We start from the raw sequence: 20162 nt of genomic DNA on the forward strand, positions 1-20162 counted from the left end.
GTGGAGCTCTGCCTCTGGCTCCTCCCTCGTGTATATAGGAGATGAGAGCTGCTACTGATAAGATGCTATGTACTGTAGATAGGAGGGAGAGGAGGAGGGTGGAGCTGTGCCTCTGGCTCCTCCCTCGTGTATATAGGAGATGAGAGCTGCTACTGATAAGATGCTATGTACTGTAGATACTAGGGAGAGGAGGAGGGTGGAGCTCTGGCTCTGGCTCCTCCCTCGTGTATATAGAGGATGAGAGCTGCTACTGATAAGATGTTATGTACTGTAGATAGGAGGGAGAGGAGGAGGGTGGAGCTCTGCCTCTGGCTCCTCCCTCCCTCGTGTATATAGGAGATGAGAGCTGCTACTGATAAGATGCTATGTACTGTAGATACTAGGGAGAGGAGGAGGGTGGAGCTCTGCCTCTGGCTCCTCCCTCCCTCGTGTATATAGAGGATGAGAGCTGCTACTGATAAGATGCTATGTACTGTAGATAGGAGGGAGAGGAGGAGGGTGGAGCTCTGCCTCTGGCTCCTCCCTCGTGTATATAGAGGATGAGAGCTGCTACTGATAAGATGTTATGTACTGTGGATAGGAGGGAGAGGAGGAGGGAGGAGCTCTGCCTCTGGCTCCTCCCTCGTGTATATAGGAGATGAGAGCTGCTACTGATAAGATGCTATGTACTGTGGATAGGAGGGAGAGGAGGAGGGTGGAGCTCTGCCTCTGGCTCCTCCCTCGTGTATATAGGAGATGAGAGCTGCTACTGATAAGATGCTATGTACTGTAGTTACTAGGGAGAGGAGGAGGGTGGAGCTCTGCCTCTGGCTCCTCCCTCGTGTATATAGGAGATGAGAGCTGCTACTGATAAGATGCTATGTACTGTAGATAGGAGGGAGAGGAGGAGGGTGGAGCTCTGCCTCTGGCTCCTCCCTCGTGTATATAGGAGATGAGAGCTGCTACTGATAAGATGCTATGTACTGTAGATAGGAGGGAGAGGAGGAGGGTGGAGCTCTGCCTCTGGCTCCTCCCTCGTGTATATAGGAGATGAGAGCTGCTACTGATAAGATGCTATGTACTGTAGATAGGAGGGAGAGGAGGAGGGTGGAGCTCTGCCCCTGGCTCCTCCCTCCCTCGTGTATATAGGAGATGAGAGCTGCTACTGATAAGATGCTATGTACTGTGGATAGGAGGGAGAGGAGGAGGGTGGAGCTCTGGCTCCTCCCTCCCTCGTGTATATAGGAGATGAGAGCTGCTACTGATAAGATGCTATGTACTGTAGATAGGAGGGAGAGGAGGAGGGTGGAGCTCTGCCTCTGGCTCCTCCCTCCCTCGTGTATATAGGAGATGAGAGCTGCTACTGATAAGATGCTATGTACTGTAGATAGGAGGAGGGTGGAGCTCTGCCTCTGGCTCCTCCCTCGTGTATATAGGAGATGAGAGCTGCTACTGATAAGATGCTATGTACTGTAGATAGGAGGGAGAGGAGGAGGGTGGAGCTCTGCCTCTGGCTCCTCCCTCCCTCGTGTATATAGGAGATGAGAGCTGCTACTGATAAGATGCTGTGTACTGTAGATAGGAGGGTGGAGCTCTGCCTCTGGCTCCTCCCTCGTGTATATAGGAGATGAGAGCTGCTACTGATAAGATGCTATGTACTGTAGATAGGAGGGAGAGGAGGAGGGTGGAGCTCTGCCTCTGGCTCCTCCCTCCCTTGTGTATATAGGAGATGAGAGCTGCTACTGATAAGATGCTATGTACTGTAGATAGGAGGGAGAGGAGGAGGGTGGAGCTCTGCCTCTGGCTCCTCCCTCCCTCGTGTATATAGGAGATGAGAGCTGCTACTGATAAGATGCTATGTACTGTAGATAGGAGGAGGGTGGAGCTCTGCCTCTGGCTCCTCCCTCCCTCGTGTATATAGGAGATGAGAGCTGCTACTGATAAGATGTTATGTACTGTGGATAGGAGGGAGAGGAGGAGGGTGGAGCTCTGCCTCTGGCTCCTCCCTCGTGTATATAGAGGATGAGAGCTGCTACTGATAAGATGCTATGTACTGTAGATAGGAGGGAGAGGAGGAGGGAGGAGCTCTGCCTCTGGCTCCTCCCTCGTGTATATAGGAGATGAGAGCTGCTACTGATAAGATGCTATGTACTGTAGATAGGAGGGAGAGGAGGAGGGTGGAGCTCTGCCTCTGGCTCCTCCCTCGTGTATATAGGAGATGAGAGCTGCTACTGATAAGATGCTATGTACTGTAGATAGGAGGGAGAGGAGGAGGGTGGAGCTCTACCTCTGGCTCCTCCCTCCCTCGTGTATATAGGAGATGAGAGCTGCTACTGATAAGATGTTATGTACTGTAGATAGGAGGGAGAGGAGGAGGGTGGAGCTCTGCCTCTGGCTCCTCCCTCCTGTATATAGGAGATGAGAGCTGCTACTGATAAGATGCTATGTACTGTAGATACTAGGGAGAGGAGGAGGGTGGAGCTCTGCCTCTGGCTCCTCCCTCGTGTATATAGGAGATGAGAGCTGCTACTGATAAGATGCTATGTACTGTGGATAGGAGGGAGAGGAGGAGGGTGGAGCTCTACCCCTGGCTCCTCCCTCCCTCGTGTATATAGGAGATGAGAGCTGCTACTGATAAGATGTTATGTACTGTAGATACTAGGGAGAGGAGGAGGGTGGAGCTCTACCCCTGGCTCCTCCCTCCCTCGTCTATATAGAATCTCATCAGTAGCAGCTGCCATCTCCTATCTCAGTAATGGGAAAGTTTTCACTGAATACAGATTTTACCTCAGAATTGAGAATTTTGATAATGACTGATTAATTTGGTCAGAGAAAGCAGCAGATTTCTCTGATAAGATATAATACAAAGTTGCTTATTTTCATGTGACTATTGATTTATGAAATAAAAATTAAAAAATGATAGATACTCTTTAAATTGCTTCTTCAGAAAGGAAGCGGACCGCAACTCTGATGCCGCCTTTTGGAGGTAGCAATCCTAAAAGTCAAAATCGACCCTTTAATGAGCCTTGACACAAACACTGCCATATAATATATTACTAATTAGAGTTAAAAAATGTTGCTAACATGATAAAAAAAAAAAAAAATCGTAGTGGGTAGTCCCAGTCACACTTAACACTGCCTGACGTTGCTTGATCTTGGAGCACCAGACCCATGTCCTGATTTTGTTTGTATTTCAGGCTTTCCAAGACCATAACATGGATCTTGACCAGTCTGCAGTTCAGGAGTAGGAAAGCCCTGTAACATTTTATTTTTAGAGCAATTTATTAAAGCTATAACAACCTGACTCGGTCTGTGTTGTACGTCAGGGAATCATTTTCTTTCTTCCAGAATATTTGTGGTGGGGGCATTCCAGACACTCGGCACTCTAGTCTCACTGGGTATCCTTCAGCCACACCTGTGTTTTGGAGCTTTTCTATGAACACTGGTGGTTTGTGGGCATCACGCGCTGTTGGAGGTAAAAGATACACAGTTATTATAAATCCAAATATCAACCTCTATGAAAGGTGCGTCACATCCAGGTTCATTTGATAAAATAAAGAAGATCCAAGTTGCAAATTTTCAGGTGCAAAAAAATGTTCTCTTGTTATTGAATAGGTCCTACTCAAAAAGACTGTTTTTGTACACGTATCTTAAAGGGGTTGTCCGGTCCAAATCGAGTGTGACTACAGACTTATGAATTCCCCCAATGCATGCACTGTGTGCTGAGGGGTTCGCAAGTTTCTGAGTCGGGAACGCAGGGTATGCATGAGTTATACACACTCCGGACAGAGCCCATCCGGTGGGCGCAGCCTTGCTCCATACACATGTATGGAGCAAGGCCGCACCCACTGGACGTGCTCTGGCCTGGAGTATGTACAATGCATACGTACCCATCGGTCCCGGCTCAGAAACTGGCGAATCACCGCAAGGCACAATGCCTGCGCTGGAGGGATTCTTAAGTCTGCAGTCACCCACAGTGACTGAAGACTCATCGATTTGGACTGGACAACCCCTTTAATGAAGGCAGTGCTGGAGTAAGATGCATCTAATTCCCTGTAAATGAACTAGGTGCACCAATCAGGGACTGGAGTACATCTCTCACAGAATTTATGCCAGTAAAGTGGCGTAAATTTTGTTGAATTTCCTGGAATCCTGTCCAAGGTCCGTCCACTTTGGAAACTTCAAGATTCACAAAATTTTTACAACATTTCAAGATGTTTTACTCCTAAAAACTTGCAAAACACCTTGTTGCTAACAGTTTGTTGGGATTAAAACAAAAAAGGGTAAAGTCAAACTCAATATTAACCCCTTTCCGACGCGAGACTGATCTATACATCCCTGTGGCCTGGTCATTAACGTGCAAACAGCCTTCGGAGGTAAAGGGGTTACATGTAGTTCAAGCAAAGGAAATAGGTTTTTGACTACTATGAGAGACAATTACCTTTCACAACTGGTTCAGGACCCAACAAGAAGGGGGGCACTGCTAGACCTAATATTAACCAATAGGCCAGACCGCATATCAAATATACGAGTTGGGGGTCACTTGGGTAATAGTGATCACAAAATAATACGTTTTCATGTAACCTTTAATAAGATGTGTAGTAGAGGGGTTACAAGGACACTAAACTTCAGGAAGGCAAATTTCCAACGGTTAAGAGATGATCTTAGTGCAATAAACTGGGACGATATCCTGAGACATAAAGCTACACAAAGCAAATGGGAGACATTTATTAACATCCTGAATAGGACCTGTGCACAATATATACCCTTTGGGAATAAACATGCTAGAAATAGGAGGAAACCACTATGGCTAAATAGAGCTGTAAGGGGCGCAATAAGTGACAAAAAGAAAGCATTTAGAGAACTAAAGCTAGTAGGTAGTGATGAGGCATTAAATATATATAGAAAATTAAATAAATTATGTAAAAAACAAATCAAGGCAGCAAAGATTGAGGCAGAGAGAATCATTGCCAGAGAAAGTAAAAATAACGCCCAAAATATTCTTTAACTACACAAATAGTAAAAAACTAAAAAATTATAGTGTTGGCCCCCTTAAAAATAGTCTGGGTGGATGAGGATGAGGAAAAAGCCAATATGCTAAATGATTTTTTTTCAACCGTATTTACACAAGAAAATCGCATGACAGAAAACATGATTAGTGATAACAAAAATTCTCCAGTAAATGTCAGTTGCTTAACCCAGCAGGAAGTACGGCGGCGTCTAAAAATCACTAAAGCTGACAAATCCCCTGGCCCGGATGGGATACACCCGCGAGTACTGCAGGAATTAAGTAAAGTCATAGATAGACCATTATTTTTAATCTTTAAAGATTCCATAATAACAGGGTCTGTACCACAGGACTGGCGTATAGCAAATGTGGTGCCAATATTCAAAAAGGGGACAAAAACTGAACTTGGAAATTATAGGCCAGTAAGCTTACCCTCTACTGTGGGTAAAATCCTGGAGGGTTTCCTAAGAGATGCTATACTAGAGTATCTGAAGAAGAATAACCTCATGACCCAATATCAACATGGGTTTACGAGGGACCGCTCCTATCAAACTAATCTGATCAGTTTTTATGAGGAGGCAAGTTCTGGACTGGACCAAGGAAATGCAGTGGATGTTGTGTATATGGACTTTTCAATACGGTTCCACACAAAAGGTTGATACATAAAATGAGAACAATGGTGATAGGGGAAAATATATGTATGTGGGTTAAGAATTGGCTCAGTGATAGGAAACAAAGGGTGGTTATTAATGGAAAACACTCAGACTGGGTCTCCGTTAACAGTGGGGTACCACAGGGGTCAGTATTGGGCCCCCTTCTTTTTAACATATTTATTAATGACCTTGTAGGGGGCATACAGAGTAATATTTCAATATTTGCAGATGACACTAAACTCTGCAGGGTAATCAATACAGAGGAGGACAATTTTATATTACAGGAGGATCTATGTAAACTAGAAGCTTGGGCTGATAAATGGCAAATGAGCTTTAATGGGGATAAATGTAAGGTAATGTACTTGGGCAGAGGAAATAAAATGTATAATTATATGCTTAATTGTAAAACACTGGCAAAACTAACTGAAAAAGACCTGGGTGTATTGGGGGACGACAAGCTCACGTTTAGTGGCCAGTGTCAGGCTGCTGCTGAAAAGGCAAATAAAATAATGGGATGCATTAAAAGAGGCATAGATGCTCATGAGAAGAACATAGTTTTACCTCTATACAAGTCACTAGTGCGACCACACTTAGAATATTGTGTACAGTTCTGGTCTCAGGTGTATAAGAAAGACATAGCTGAACTAGAGAGGGTGCAGAGAAGAGCGACCAAGGTTATTAGAGGACTGGGGGGTCTGCAATGCCAAGACAGGTTATTACACTTGGGGTTATTTACTGTGGAAAAACGAAGGCTTAGGGGTGATCTTATTACTATGTACAAGTATATGAGGGGACAGTACAAAGACCTTTCTACTGATCTTTTTACTCTGAGGCCTGAGACGGGGACAAGGGGGCATCTTCTACGTCTGGAGGAAAGAAGGTTTAATCATAATCACAGACGGGGATTCTTTACTGTAAGAGCAGTGAGACTATGGAACTCTCTGCTGCATGATGTTGTAATGAGTGATTCACTGTTAAAATTTAAGAAGGGCATGGATGCCTTTCTTGAAAAGTATAATATTACAGGTTATATATACTAGATTCCTTGATAGGGCGTTGATCCAGGGAACTAGTCTGATTGTCGTATGGAGTCGGGAAGGAATTTTTTTCCCCAATGTGGAGCTTAGTGTTTGCCACATGGTTTTTTTTTTGCCTTCCTCTGGATCAACATGTTAGGCTATGGGTTGAACTAGATGGACTTAGTCTTCCTTCAACCTTAAAAACTATAGTATAAACACATTAATATTAAAATGTGTTGCTCATCAATAATCAGTTCCATCTGTTTCATTAATGCATTAGCTGAATAGAAGATACACAGCTCATCAGTTCATAAAAAGTTCACTTGCGCTATTTACACACCCAGAATGGTTCCAGCACGGCTGCCTGTCACTGCTCTTCAGATGTACATTAACAATGATATGTGGTTAGGATGATCATACACCCCAAACACATGGACACTTCTTATAGGGTTTTTTCCACAAAGTTAATTTTAAAGTTGATTTTAATCAATAGATCTTGGAATAATAATAATTTCCACAATTGGATGTGTTTAAATAAAATGTTCCTGTGCTGAGATAATCTTATACATGTGCCCCTGATGTGTACTGTCTTGATGAGATGTTGTGTTGGAATGGAGGCTCCTGATTCATTAAGTGGCACACGCCTCTTAAGGCTGTGTGCCCATGATGCGTTTTTTAAGCGTTTCCGCAGCGGCAAAAACGCTGCAGAAACGCTTAAAAAACGCATGGTAGAAGGCCAGCCATGTTCCCCAATGATAATCCGCATGTGCTGTGCACATGCTGCGGAAATTTCCGCTGCAGATTATCATTGCGGAAAAAAACACAGCACTACCAATTATTTTGCGGAAGTGCTGCGTTTTCGCCGCCATTGACTGGCATTAGAACGCGCCAATTCCGCAAGACTGCATCTGTACTCGCATAATTGGCGCGTTCTAATGTGCGGATGGTACCCGGGTGTGGAGGACAGGAGACTCTCCTCCACACCCAGGTACCATTAAAAGCTGTAAAAAAAGAATAAAATAAAAAATAAAGATTATATTCACCTTCCGACGGCCCCCGGACTTCTTCTCTGTGCTTGCAGACAGATCGCGCAGGACTGAAGGACCTGCGGTGACGTCAAGGTCATGTGACGGCAGGTCCTTCAGTACAGGGCACCGCGATCTGCCGGCAGCCAGCACAGGAGCGCAGCAAGACAGCGGGGGTCATCGGAGGGTAAGTATAGGTTTATTTTTTTATTCTTAACCATTCTCTCGGGTCACACTATATAAATCCATGCCGGTTGCATGGATTTATATAGTGTGACCTAGTTGTCAAGCACTTTTCCAAGTGATGCTAAAATCTCTTGGAAAGCGCTTGACACCCGCATGCGGAAATGCATGTGAAGAACGCTTCATTTCCGCATGTCCCTGGCAGGAAAAACGCATGTACAATCCGCATGTACAATCCACATGTGTTTTTTTCTGCCAGGGAGATGCAGAAACGCTCAGGAAAAAATCCTGAGCATTTCTGCATCGTGGGCACATAGCCTAAAGGGGTTGTCTGGTCTAAAACGACATGTCTGCAGTCACTCTATGTGACTGCAGACTTGTGAATCCTCACAGTGCATGCAATGTGCGCTGTGAGGATTCTCCGGTGTCCGTGCTGGGATGGAAAGAATGCGATCTGGATATTCCTGGTCAGAAGCCGAGTAGACCGATTCTGGAGCACCCAATGCAAGTGTATTGCGTGATGCCAGAAACAGTCTAGTCGGATTCTGGACGGGAATATGCATATCACATACTTGCGGCCACGTGACTGCAGTTCTCAGCGCAGAGACGGGAGAATTCTCACAGCGCATAGTGTGTGCGACGTGAGGATTCACAAGTCTGCAGCCACATAGAGTAACTGCAGACTTGTCGTTTTAGACCGGACAACCCCTTTAATGAATCAGGCAATGCTGTGTGCGCCTCCCCATAGATCTTACTGTAGCCTCATGATTTTGCTGCCGTCACGCTCCCGTCCCTCCTGAGCTCCGCACACTTTATTGAAGCTGGGGAGAGAACAAACACATCAAAAGTCACATCATTTTGCACAATTTTGCTTTTGCACAAAAAAATGTGACTTTTTGACAGATTTTTAGCGAACAAAGCTTTAAAAACGCTTTGATGAATCGCACCCAAGTCCCTATTATTTGAATTGCTCATTTACTAAGAGGAATAAATTCACAGCACCACAAATGAAGCAACAGAATGCAGACTTCTGTATATATGGAGCTTGTATTCTGTCTGCAGAGCATCTGATAGTGATTGTCATTTATGCCCATGGGCGTATGAAAAATTGTCCATTTCTCATTCAGAAAAAAAAGGCCAATTGAGAAAGATTGTCATCTGTATTCTATCTGTATGCCATCCGTGTGTCCGTTTTTTTACATCTGTGTGGCATCTGTATTTATACATTAACAATTTTAAAGAATTACAAGAACAAATACAAATACACTTTCCTATGTTCTGAATTGCATGCTAAGTGGAGGCCATTGATATAATGTGAACACAGCCATAGGTAGGTAGGTTAATAGTCTGCAAAATTGTCCGGCAACAAACTAGTTAATTCCCTGTGCAGATTCAACACACTGAAAATGCTAAACCTTACAAAGAAATATTCTAAACAACTGGACGCTGTGCCAAGGACTACTACAAACACATGACAACGAGACGGAGTGCAATACTTTCCAGATTGTATATAGAGTTTACTTAGCCAAAAAAGGTCCTGAGGTGCAGCGCTGCACGAGGAGCGCTCTACGGAGACCCGTCATCCTACATCCGGCTGCATTTTTCATGTAACTTTCAACCTTAAACCAAATGCACTAAAATAGCTGTGAATTTAACAGATGATGCCAAAAGTACTAACGGGAGTCCCCGATCTCTACCTCGGCCTCGAAGATAGAAAACAGCTCTGCTCCATGCCACGCTCACTATGGTAATAGTGTGAACACGGACACTGACTCACATGGAGACCTCCCTCGATACTATGACTCTGGATTTATTGCTGGCATGGCCCTGGGTAATGAGGCCACTTCTACTCCTGAAGCAAATAACCTTTTGTTTTTTTACCCATGACGTAAGTAAGAGAGGTACAGTACACTATTCATTGGTGCAACAAAATTTGACAGAAATCTGGACAATATCTTTGGTGAAAACCATAAAATCTGAAGTGCATGTTGTTTTATATCTGGTGCCAGCTTTAGAAAAGTCGATAATCTGGTGCCAAACGTAACACCAAAGCTTTTGCAGAGTTACTCACTGTTAGGGCTCATGCACATGACATTTCTCAGATGAGTGCTGTGAAGACCTGGGGTCTTCCGTGGGCGTAATACTACTCCGACAACACAAGGTTGGGTAAAACAGTGTGGCAATACTTTATTGAACCACAAAACAGGCAATAAACATGTAAAACAGTCCCAGCAAAGACCCAAGATGGTACAAACATTACACAGTCTCACCCTTCTGCTCTGCCCGCCTGAGATAGAACAACTGCGACTTTGGGATTTCTAGGGCCAACTACCTCAAACAGTGGCCCCCCGCTTCTGGCGGGCCCCCCACAGAGAGGAAGTAGCGGCAAGTTTAGGAAGCTAGCAGTCCATTGAGGTACAAGGCCAGGAGACCCGAGAGTCCCACCCTGGCCTCTCCGAGAGTTTCCATGGATCCAGATGACCGGTGGGTCCCAATCTGGCTTCTCCGAAGGTCTCCATGGGTTCCAGGCAACCGGTGGGTCCCTCCTGGCAACCCCAAACAACATATCCATGGGGTCAGGTGACTTCTTCATCCCAACCTGGTCTCCCCAAAATTATCCATGGTCTCTCTGATGGTCAATGGAGCAGATCCGTATCTTTCCAGTCAGGGCCGTACCCTTAGGCTAGAATCATGTAAAATTCAAATTTGTGTCTCTTTGGACACCATGCTATCCATCTACTTTCCTTAAGGATGTATCTCATTCTCCTTGTAAAGTTTTTCTGATCCTCCTTGATTCTTTCTGCAGCACTACAGACATCCCTATTTATATTTACATCTGTGTAAGGTCATCAGTCACAGGTTGGGGTTAGGGAGGGCATTACTCACATGGCTCAGCTCTCATTGTTTGAGCTAATCTATTTACACAGTTGGTATCACAGGGGCTATTGTAAATAAACTTTCAGCTGACTTAGTATAATATGTAATTAGCATAGTAACAAACAACATTGTTCATCTAACCAAGAGGAGACAGCAATCAGGGTTATACAAATGCTGGTCCATCCTTTAGAAATACACAAACATATACAAGTCAATTTAAACACAATAGTGTATTTCTCTTGACTTAACTAATCTATTCGTCTGGCTTATTAAGATTTTAAGCTGTATCGTCACATGTGCTATCCATGGTTTTCACAGATCGAACTCGTCCCTATGTTCTCTGGCGCTGTGCACATGTTATATTCTTCTCTCGGATCGAGTGATCCACAGGAAAATTTGGAGACATATTTGATTTTGATCCAAGTGTTCCCTTTCGGCAATGGAAGTCTACAGATCCTTGAAAAAAAAAGTGGACCGCACTTGGATAACAAAACTGAAAAGTTGGAGAATTTTTTTATTTTTCCCTCCAAGTCTTAGAAAAATTGATGCCACTCTGATTAGAATAATGGGACCGTTTTTCTCGAATGTGGAAGAAACAGTTGTGTGACCCTACCCTTACTAGCAAATATCATCAAGGACAACTCCATGTACTACAGAATTACTGACAAGGGCTAAAGCTTTAAGCGTTACTGTACTTACCAGCAACTATGAGCTCCAAGCTGAAGGAATTCTGGCCAGCACGATTAGAGGCCACACAAGTATATATTCCTGCATCCCTGGTGGTCACCGGCTCAATGATCAGGGAGTGCACTCCATTCTCACGCACCAACATTTTGTGAGAGTTGTCTGGGCGGACAGGCCTTCCATTCAATTGCCAACTCAGGTCAGGAGTAGGTAGTCCACTCACCTGGTTTATACAGAACACATATAACGTTACAAATCATTCAATGGTTTATAGAATAAGTTATCAGAATAATAGTATAGCTATAATATGTAATGTATTGTCACATCAAAGCAATGTATGTACTTAAAATGGGAAAGCTCTTCACAGGATGATAGGAGAGCACTGGGTCATGGAAAAATGGTAGTGACTTTTTTTGAAGAACGTGGCTTATTGAAATGTTAATTTGGACCCCCAGGACATGCATCTGTTTCAACCATATATACCCATCGCTTCACAGCCAAAACAAAGATTGCACGTAGATTGAAGTCATATGACTTTACCATTCTCTTTTATTAGAGTATGACACAAGGAAAAGTAAGTCATGTCCATTAATTTGGGTCTGTCACTGTCTACCTGCCATCCCAGCCAGAAAACTGCAAAATGTTCTGCTGCTCCTCTAGATTCCTCCTTGCATTGATTGGCATTATTTATTTTTATTAAAGGGAACCTGTCATTTGATTTATGCACCACAGGCAACAAGAATCAGAATCTGGGTGCAGCATTGTAGATTTTTCTGTGAACATATAGTTATAAGATCAAGCTTGGGACCACCATGAGATAAGACTATTCCGGGTTCTTCCAACACTACTCATACTGAGAGAGCTATCAATCACATGGAGCGGTGCTGGAAAAAGCTGGCAGGGGGCAGCATTGGACCAGTCTCGTCTCTGAATATGTGGCCGGTGGCCATAGGGAAACAATATTTTGTATGAAATGCTGGAGAATTTCAGAGAAAAATATATGTAACAGCAATGGTGCAGCCAGGCTCCAATTCATGCTGCTTGTGGTTTGGGCAGCATGAATCAACTGACAGGCTCTGTTTAACCGTGGGTCTTCCGTCCCTTACCCAAAAACAGGGTAATAGCCAAAAATCACTGTCTGACCATGTGAAAAGGCTGAAAACTGAGAAAACTTGTCTGGAGCTGCCTTTTTCAGTTCAGTTTCTGCTGCTCATGAGTGTCTGTACTTTTCCCCCAGAGGTGTCAGACAGTGCCTTAAGGCCCCCCATACACCGATGAGTTTGATCAACAGTCTAATGTGGATTTGGGCCCAAGACTCTCCTCTTACATATGATTTCAGGGGAGAGAACGATCTGGTATGTCTGATTTTGGACCGCCAATCCTTTGTTTTTAAGAGATAAGCTGCTGACAGATGTCTGGCAGTGGCTCTCTCATGGAGAATATAGGAGTGCTCAGCTGTGTATGGCAAAGTTGGGCAAGATAGCTGCTAGCCATCTAACGTGTCTGGGGGGCTTTATTCTTCTTTCATTGCTGAGAGCTAATGGACTCTTGCTTGAACTAAGCATGCATGTGTATGGAGAGGTTGGGAGGAATAGCCAATTAAGTGTGCATGGTCACTTTTAGGCCAGCAGTGGTGCGCACCTTCTGTCCTTATCTAATAGTATTTGCTGCCTCAACCTCACAGGCTGGTTATCCAGGTTACATTCCTGCTACATTGTGTATGAAGCCTCATGTACTAGCACTACAAATATACCGCAATATAGTTTATTTTTATAGTTACCCTCAAGCTCTTAGTACAGACAGGCATCATAAACATCCCATACAGCACGAGATGTCAGTGAAGCATGAGGTCAAAATCTGATTGTTGCCATGTGTTAAAGAATTAGCCACAGATCTGTCATTCATCAAGTTGTCAGATTACCAGATGTCCATCAAGTGCCCCAGCATATGCCTGCCCCGTATGCCTGCCCCACACTGGATCCGAGTCGCCTACGGAGGGATTACTATTGGACCTGCTACTCCTTAAATCTCAATACAGGACTGGGCTTTCTGTATTTAAGGAGTATGCGACATAGTTAAGGCATAAAAGATGCAGCAATTTTATTTTTTTAGGTCTTCATTTCAAAAGCCATAACTTTTTAGTTTTCCATCGATATATGTGTGAGGGTTCCCATTTTTGGCAAGCTGAGTTATTTGTTAATGGCACCATATTGAGGTACATATAATAAATAACACTTCTTTTTGGGAGGTACATTTTATATACATTGCAATTCTGCCAGTGTTTTTAAAATGTTTGTTATGACATTGACCGTGCAGTATAAATGACATGTTATCTTTATTCTGCTGGCTGTTATGACTACAACGATACAACATTTATACAGTTGTGCTATGTTTTTTACTATTAATAATAAAATACTTTTCTAAAAATACTTTATAATTTGTTGTTGAAGATTTATGATGGCTTGCTCATTGTGTAAGGACTGGTAGTTTTCACTGGTAGCATTTTGGGGTACAGATAAGAATTAAAAATGCTGAAAAAGTTATCTGAGAGCCGAGATTAACAAAAAACAGCAACTCTGCCATTGTATGATGCCTGTCCATGTAACACTGCTAGACTGCTCATGAAGCCCTGCCAGTGGATCACGTACTGGGGCAGTTGATAGGTCTTATAGTAAACCACCTGCATGAAGCAATCATTTCATAGGGTACTGATAAAACAGGAGGAGGGCAATGATCGTGCAGAGGGAGGCAGCTTCCTCTATAAAACCACTAAGGTTTTGCAGATGTTATTGACCTTGGCATTAAAGGGAATCTGTCAGCAGTGTTTTGCTATGTAATCTGACAGCAGCACGATGTAGGTACAGGGAGCCTGATTCCAGCGATGTATCACTTAGTTTCCTGGGTGCACAGTTTTCTTTGCTGCAGATCTAGCAGAGCTCAGCATGCTGAAGCCTGTATAACTTCACCGATTAGCAGCTTTCTATCAATATACTGTACAATGTAGACAGAAAGCTGCCAAGCAGTGATGGAGCGGGGTTACAGAAGGCAGGTGATTGGAGGCACAAGGCAGCAAGTCCTGTAGTATCAATCTTCTACTGATAAAATACAGAATGTATTGAAACAGCAACACACAGCTCAGTCAGTGACACATGGCTGGAATCAGGGTCTCTGCTCCTACTTCATGGTGCTCTGATGGATTACAATAAAAAAAACCTGGTGACAGACTCCATTTAAAGGTGTAACACAGTCAGACTTGGTCATCTCCAATTAGGAAAGCGGGGTGGCGGCTGTATAACACAGCTTGCTCCAGCAAGTGATGGCATTGCTCCTGTGCCTGCACCACCACTGCACTGAGTGGTTTGTAGGCATGACAAGTGGGAGGTGTTAAAAAGCGGGAAGGGGCGAGCCCTAACTGGTTTACGCAAAAATAGATAAAAATTTATTTATTTATTTTACTCTCTTATACAGCGCCATTAAAACCACAGCGCTTTAAAGACATTATTGGCTAATGCACACAATGTCCTGATCTGCTGAAGACTATCTGTTTTCATATAGACGCTTTGAAAAAATATAATGTATGTAATAAAGGATTTTTATAACAATGTAGTCAATTCTACCAGATGTTTGTTGTGTAATTTGTTTTTGGTCATTTGAGATTTTTTTTAATGCAAAATGTGAAGTGAACTCCCACAAATGACCAATAAGAAGACTTGGGCATGTCCCCTCTTGTTACTTAATGAATTTGAAAACCATAAAGAAGAATGAGAACTGTGTCAGAGACACTTAGATGATTACCTATGTCACGGTGACATCTTCCCAGCTCCCCCAGGCTTCTATGGGATTAGTATTCTCTCTGGGTTGGAGCGGCACTAACATTTTACAGCTCTTCTGTACTTTCTCTGCAGGCGGCAGGGGACTGTAACTGCTTCTATACAGCCTACTGAGGATGAAATGCAGCCCAGAAATAACTGTACAGATTTAAGCGGCTTTAAGTGACAAAGGACAATACCGGCTAATTTGTCCTCAGCACGGTCTAGATCTATTACTTGATCGGTGGCTATAAGTAGTATAAACTTTTCTCAAGTTTCCTTTCCCATGGGAAGGTTTTGAGAGGCAGGAAGAGATGTGGAACAATTCTCTCTTTGAAGCATTACTTCACTACACATGTGCCAATAATCTCTAAATTGCATTCCCCCAATGCTTAACTTTCTAAAGTCCTGCTACATGGTATGAACTGCTTTGAACCATCTGATGACATGTGCAATCGGTACTGGTTTAGTTTGCCGGCAAGTAATAGTCACCGATTGTGCACACTGCAGTTGGGAAACACATGAATGCACATTGCTTCAGCTCAACTAGAACGGAGAGTCTGTATATACAGTAATAAGCTGAAGGGTGTACAGGTATAATAATGGCTGACCCTGGAATACATGTCCAAGTCAAGACCACCAGAGAAATATATGCTTAGATGTTAAAAGGGTTGGTAAAAGTCTGCCAACAGCCATGAAGTATTATAGGGCAGTTATTTAAATAAATGGCTGTCCTCGCGTTACATAGTCCACCAGAATAAGAGCAATCCTACAGAGCCATTCTCCGGGCTCATGGTGGAGGTCCCGCGTGTATGACACCCCTTTAGGAGGTTTGTATGACCAAACAGAGCGAGTAAACAGGTTGTCTTCATGAGACAGCCCCTATGGGACTCCTATAATGCCATAGGTGTGCATTAATACTTGAGGGTTCTGGAGATGTTACAGTGGTCATATACAGTGCCGTTCAAAAGTTTGGACACACCTGTTCAGATAATGTTTCTTCTTCTACTTATTGGAATGTACATCATGAAGGAACACATACGCAAACAGGGAGTAAAGAAACATGTATAAAACAAATCAGAATATGTGATACACCTTAGATTCCTCAAAGTACCCCCCTTTACACTATGATGACTGCTTTACAAACCTTTGGTATTTTTCAAGCAGTTTCATAAGGTAGCCACCTGAAATGGCGTCTAGTAAACAGGCATGTCTCATCAAAAGTTCATTTGTGGAATCGCCAGAAAGCATTTGTGACCATCAGGTGTCTATTGCAGAGGCAAAGTTGATACACAGCTCCATACAGTGCTGAGCCATATTCCACAAATGTTCTAAGCCAGAATATAGCAAGAAGCACTCAACTAAGTAAAGAGACATATCAGTGCATCATTAGAGATGATGGTCAGCCAGTTCAGAAAATTGCTATAACCTTGAAGGTATCCTCAGGTGCAGCCATGAAAATCATCAATTGCTATGATGAAACTGAGTCTTAGGCCAAGGCCCCACTATCAGTATTTGGTCAGTATTCGGTCAGTATTTTTTCTCAGGAGTGGGAGCCAAAACCAGGTGAGGAACAATCAGAGAAAAGGTATAATAGAAGCAAGTCACCAATTCTGCATTTATCACCCACTCCTGGTTTTGGCTCCCACTCCTGAGAAAAAATACTGACCAAATACTGATAGTGGGGCTGTGGCCTTAGAACCACCCCAGGAAAGGCAGACCAGGAATTACCTCTGCTTCAGGGAGTAGGTTCATCAGAGTAGGCAGCTTCAAAAACCGAAAACTGACAATACCTCAGATAAGAGCCCTCATAAACAATGCATAGACATCAAGTAGCCGACACATCTGAACATCAACTGAGAGAGGAGACGGCAAGAAGCAGGCCTTAATGTTTGAATTGATGCAAAGAAGCCCATACTGAGAACCACAAACATGAAGAAAAGACTTATTTGAAGAGACTTGCTTTATTCCAAATTTAAGACACTTTTACTCAGCATGGCTACCACAGCATTCTGCAAGAACATGCCGCCCATCTGGTTTGCATTTTTTGGGACCATCATTTGTGTTGCAAAAGGACTATAACCAAAACACACCTCTATTCTATATAACACCTATGTGACCAAAAAAGAAGGGGGTGGAGAACTGTGTCAAATAATATGACCTCCACAATCACCCGACATCATCCCAATTGAGATGGTTTGGGATGGGTTGGACCAAAAAGTGAAGGCAAAGGAGCCAACAAGTGCTCAGCACCTATGGGAACTCATTCAAAACTAATGGAAAGCCATTCCAGGTAACTACCTAATGGAGCTGCTTGAGAGAATACCAAATGGGTGTAAAACTCTCAGAGTAAATTGTGAGTACTTTGAAAAATCTAAAGTTTAAAACATATTCTGGTTTATGTTACTTGTTTCTTTACTCTTTCTTTCCGTATGTGCTCCTTCCTGGTTTTGCTGCCTTCAGTCTGAATCAACAATGTGTACATTCCATTGCATGAACAGATGTGTCCAAACTATTGATCAGTATTGTAACTTGTGCTGCTTATGTGATTAATATAAAAACAATATTAGTAAAAACTGCAGTAAGTAAATAGTAGTAGTACATATAAATAAAATGGGGTACTTAGTTAACACTATTAAGCCTAAAAGCCATCCCACTGCAACAAGGTGTACCCATTAATATGGTTTCTAATTCATGGTGGGATGGCTTTTATGTTTTTTTGATCAAGATAGTCACAACTAAGTACCCAATGTTATTTACATGTACTATTACTATTTACTTTCTGCAAGGTATTTGCTCATTGTTTTTTTTTCTAGGTTCTGTCTGTTAGGCTGCGTGCCCACGATGCGTTTTTCATGCGGAATTTCCGCAGCGGAAACGCATCAAAAACGCTTGGTAATCCGCACCCCATGGTCCCCAATGGCATTCCGCAATGTCAATGCACATGCTGCGGATTTTTCCGCAGCGTTTCTGCAGCGCTCATAAATCCGCAGCATGTTCATTAATTTTGCGGAAGCGCCGCCATTGACTTGCATTGAGACGCATAGAATCTGTGTCTGTACATTTGTACACGCGGATAATATGCGTTTCAATGTGCGGATGGTACCCAGTTCTGGAGGAGAGGAGACTCTCATCCAGACCTGGGTACCATTCTACCTGTGAAAAAAAGAATAAAATAACAAATAAAGTTTAGATTCACCTTTCCGACGGCTTCTCTCTGCATGCCGGCATCGCTGAAGGACCTTCGGTGACGTCACAGTCATGTGACCGCAGGCCCTTCACCGCTGTGTCTCGCGATATGCCGGCAGCCGGGAACCAGACAGGAACGAGCGCTGCAGCCACACCGGGGCCTCGGGGGTGAGTATAGCTTTATTTTAAGCATTGTTTTACGGTGACACTATATAAATCCATGCCGGTTGCATGGATTTATATAGTGTGACCTAGTTGTCAAGCACTTTCCAAGTGATGCTATCGCCTGGAAAGCGCTTGTCAATCTGCATGCGGAAACGCATGTGAATCCGCATGTGGATCCACATGTATTCTGCAGGAAAAACGCATGTACAATCTGCATGCGTTTTTTCTGCCAGGGAGATGCAGAAATGCTGCAGAAATTTTCTGCTTCATTTCTGCATCGTGGGCACATAGTCTTAATAGCCACAGTGTGAATATGCACCTACACATTGCACTCAATAATAGGTGTGCAGGCTCATTTTTTTCTATTTGGTTCATGTAATTAATATGACAGATAATTTCATCTAAGACAAAATATCAATGTTAAATTGTGTTACATGCTACAGGTGTCATGTAAGAACACAGAATCTGCTAAAAGTATTATAATTTGTGTTGAGCAAAATGATTTACAGGACCCTGGTTCAGCGGCCACATCAGTAATCCACTGTAAATCTTGCATTGCAGCCCCCTTTTCTAATTTGTAGGCCCTGCAGCATCATTACATTGCAACGCACGGGGACAAACTGGTCACAAGTGTCCTGGAGTGCAGCACATAGTAGGAGGTTCGTAGTGCTCTGGTCCGGTGGCCACAGACTAAATGGCTGCTGGACAAGGGTTTTGTAAAACCTTTTGCTCATCCTTCATTTAAACGTCTGCATATTGGATACAATTTCTATTAATGTCTACTATGATATATTTTCCTATGCCTTTTAACAAATGATTTACATTTCTAAGGAGAACAGCATTGGCTTTCAGACTCTGGGTAATGCTCAGCAGTACTAGGCAGGGCTGTGGAGTCAGTAAGCCAAACCTCCGACTCCCTCATACACGGCTCAGGTTTAAGTGATAAATTTACTGTAGCACAGATTCATCTCAGCTAAAAGTCTAGACCCTTAGATCAGGAATAGGACAGACATTTATAGGACATTTCATAACTTTCCCAAATTCTTATGAAAAAATATTCCTCACAAACTGCATTGAACTACTGTACCCAATTTATTATATATTTTAGGAGTTGGAGTTGGTCCATTTTATACCAACTGCACCAAAATGGGCTCCAACTCCACAGCCCTGGTGCTAGGGTAGTGCGAGTGACTCATTACCTTACAATCCATCCTACAAAGCTTTCCTTCTTGGACAATGAGATCTCCAGGAGCCTGCAAGAAATGAGGACGGAAAAATCTCTCTTGGATTGGTTCGTTTTCATCACCGCTATCTCTTGACCGAGACCGGGGTCTAAAATAAAAAATAAATTAAAAAAAGTTAAATTGTTTCCTTCCACAGAAATGTGCATTTACAATCCAAGTAACTAGACAATGATGCAATCAGCCAGAAATGCCGGGTGGCCAAAAGTCTCTGAGTATGCATAAAAATATTCCAGGATATTGTTTCAAAGTCTTGTGGTAAGACACCATATAAATAATTGGTGATCTATACCACGTGCAGCGTCTACACATCATGCGTGAGTAATGTCT

The 20162-nt window shown here is 43.2% G+C and overlaps 1 protein-coding gene across 5 annotated transcripts in view; it reads right to left on the bottom strand.

Annotated features, from left to right (window-relative positions):
* PALLD (palladin, cytoskeletal associated protein) overlaps positions 1-20162 on the bottom strand; it is a 542838-nt gene that overhangs the window by 13227 nt on the left and 509449 nt on the right. For all 5 annotated transcript variants that reach the window (XM_073644159.1, XM_073644168.1, XM_073644184.1 and 2 more), the window contains 3 exons: positions 19791-19923; positions 11444-11651; positions 3280-3445 (listed from right to left, as the gene is read on the bottom strand). In XM_073644159.1, coding sequence (XP_073500260.1) covers positions 3280-3445; positions 11444-11651; positions 19791-19923 — 507 coding nt within the window. The remainder of the gene's footprint in view (positions 1-3279; positions 3446-11443; positions 11652-19790; positions 19924-20162) is intronic.

Source organism: Phyllobates terribilis, unplaced genomic scaffold (assembly GCF_046119375.1).
Source record: "Phyllobates terribilis strain yellow unplaced genomic scaffold, ASM4611937v1 Scaffold_1__5_contigs__length_1240528914, whole genome shotgun sequence".
Lineage (NCBI taxonomy): Eukaryota > Metazoa > Chordata > Amphibia > Anura > Dendrobatidae > Phyllobates > Phyllobates terribilis.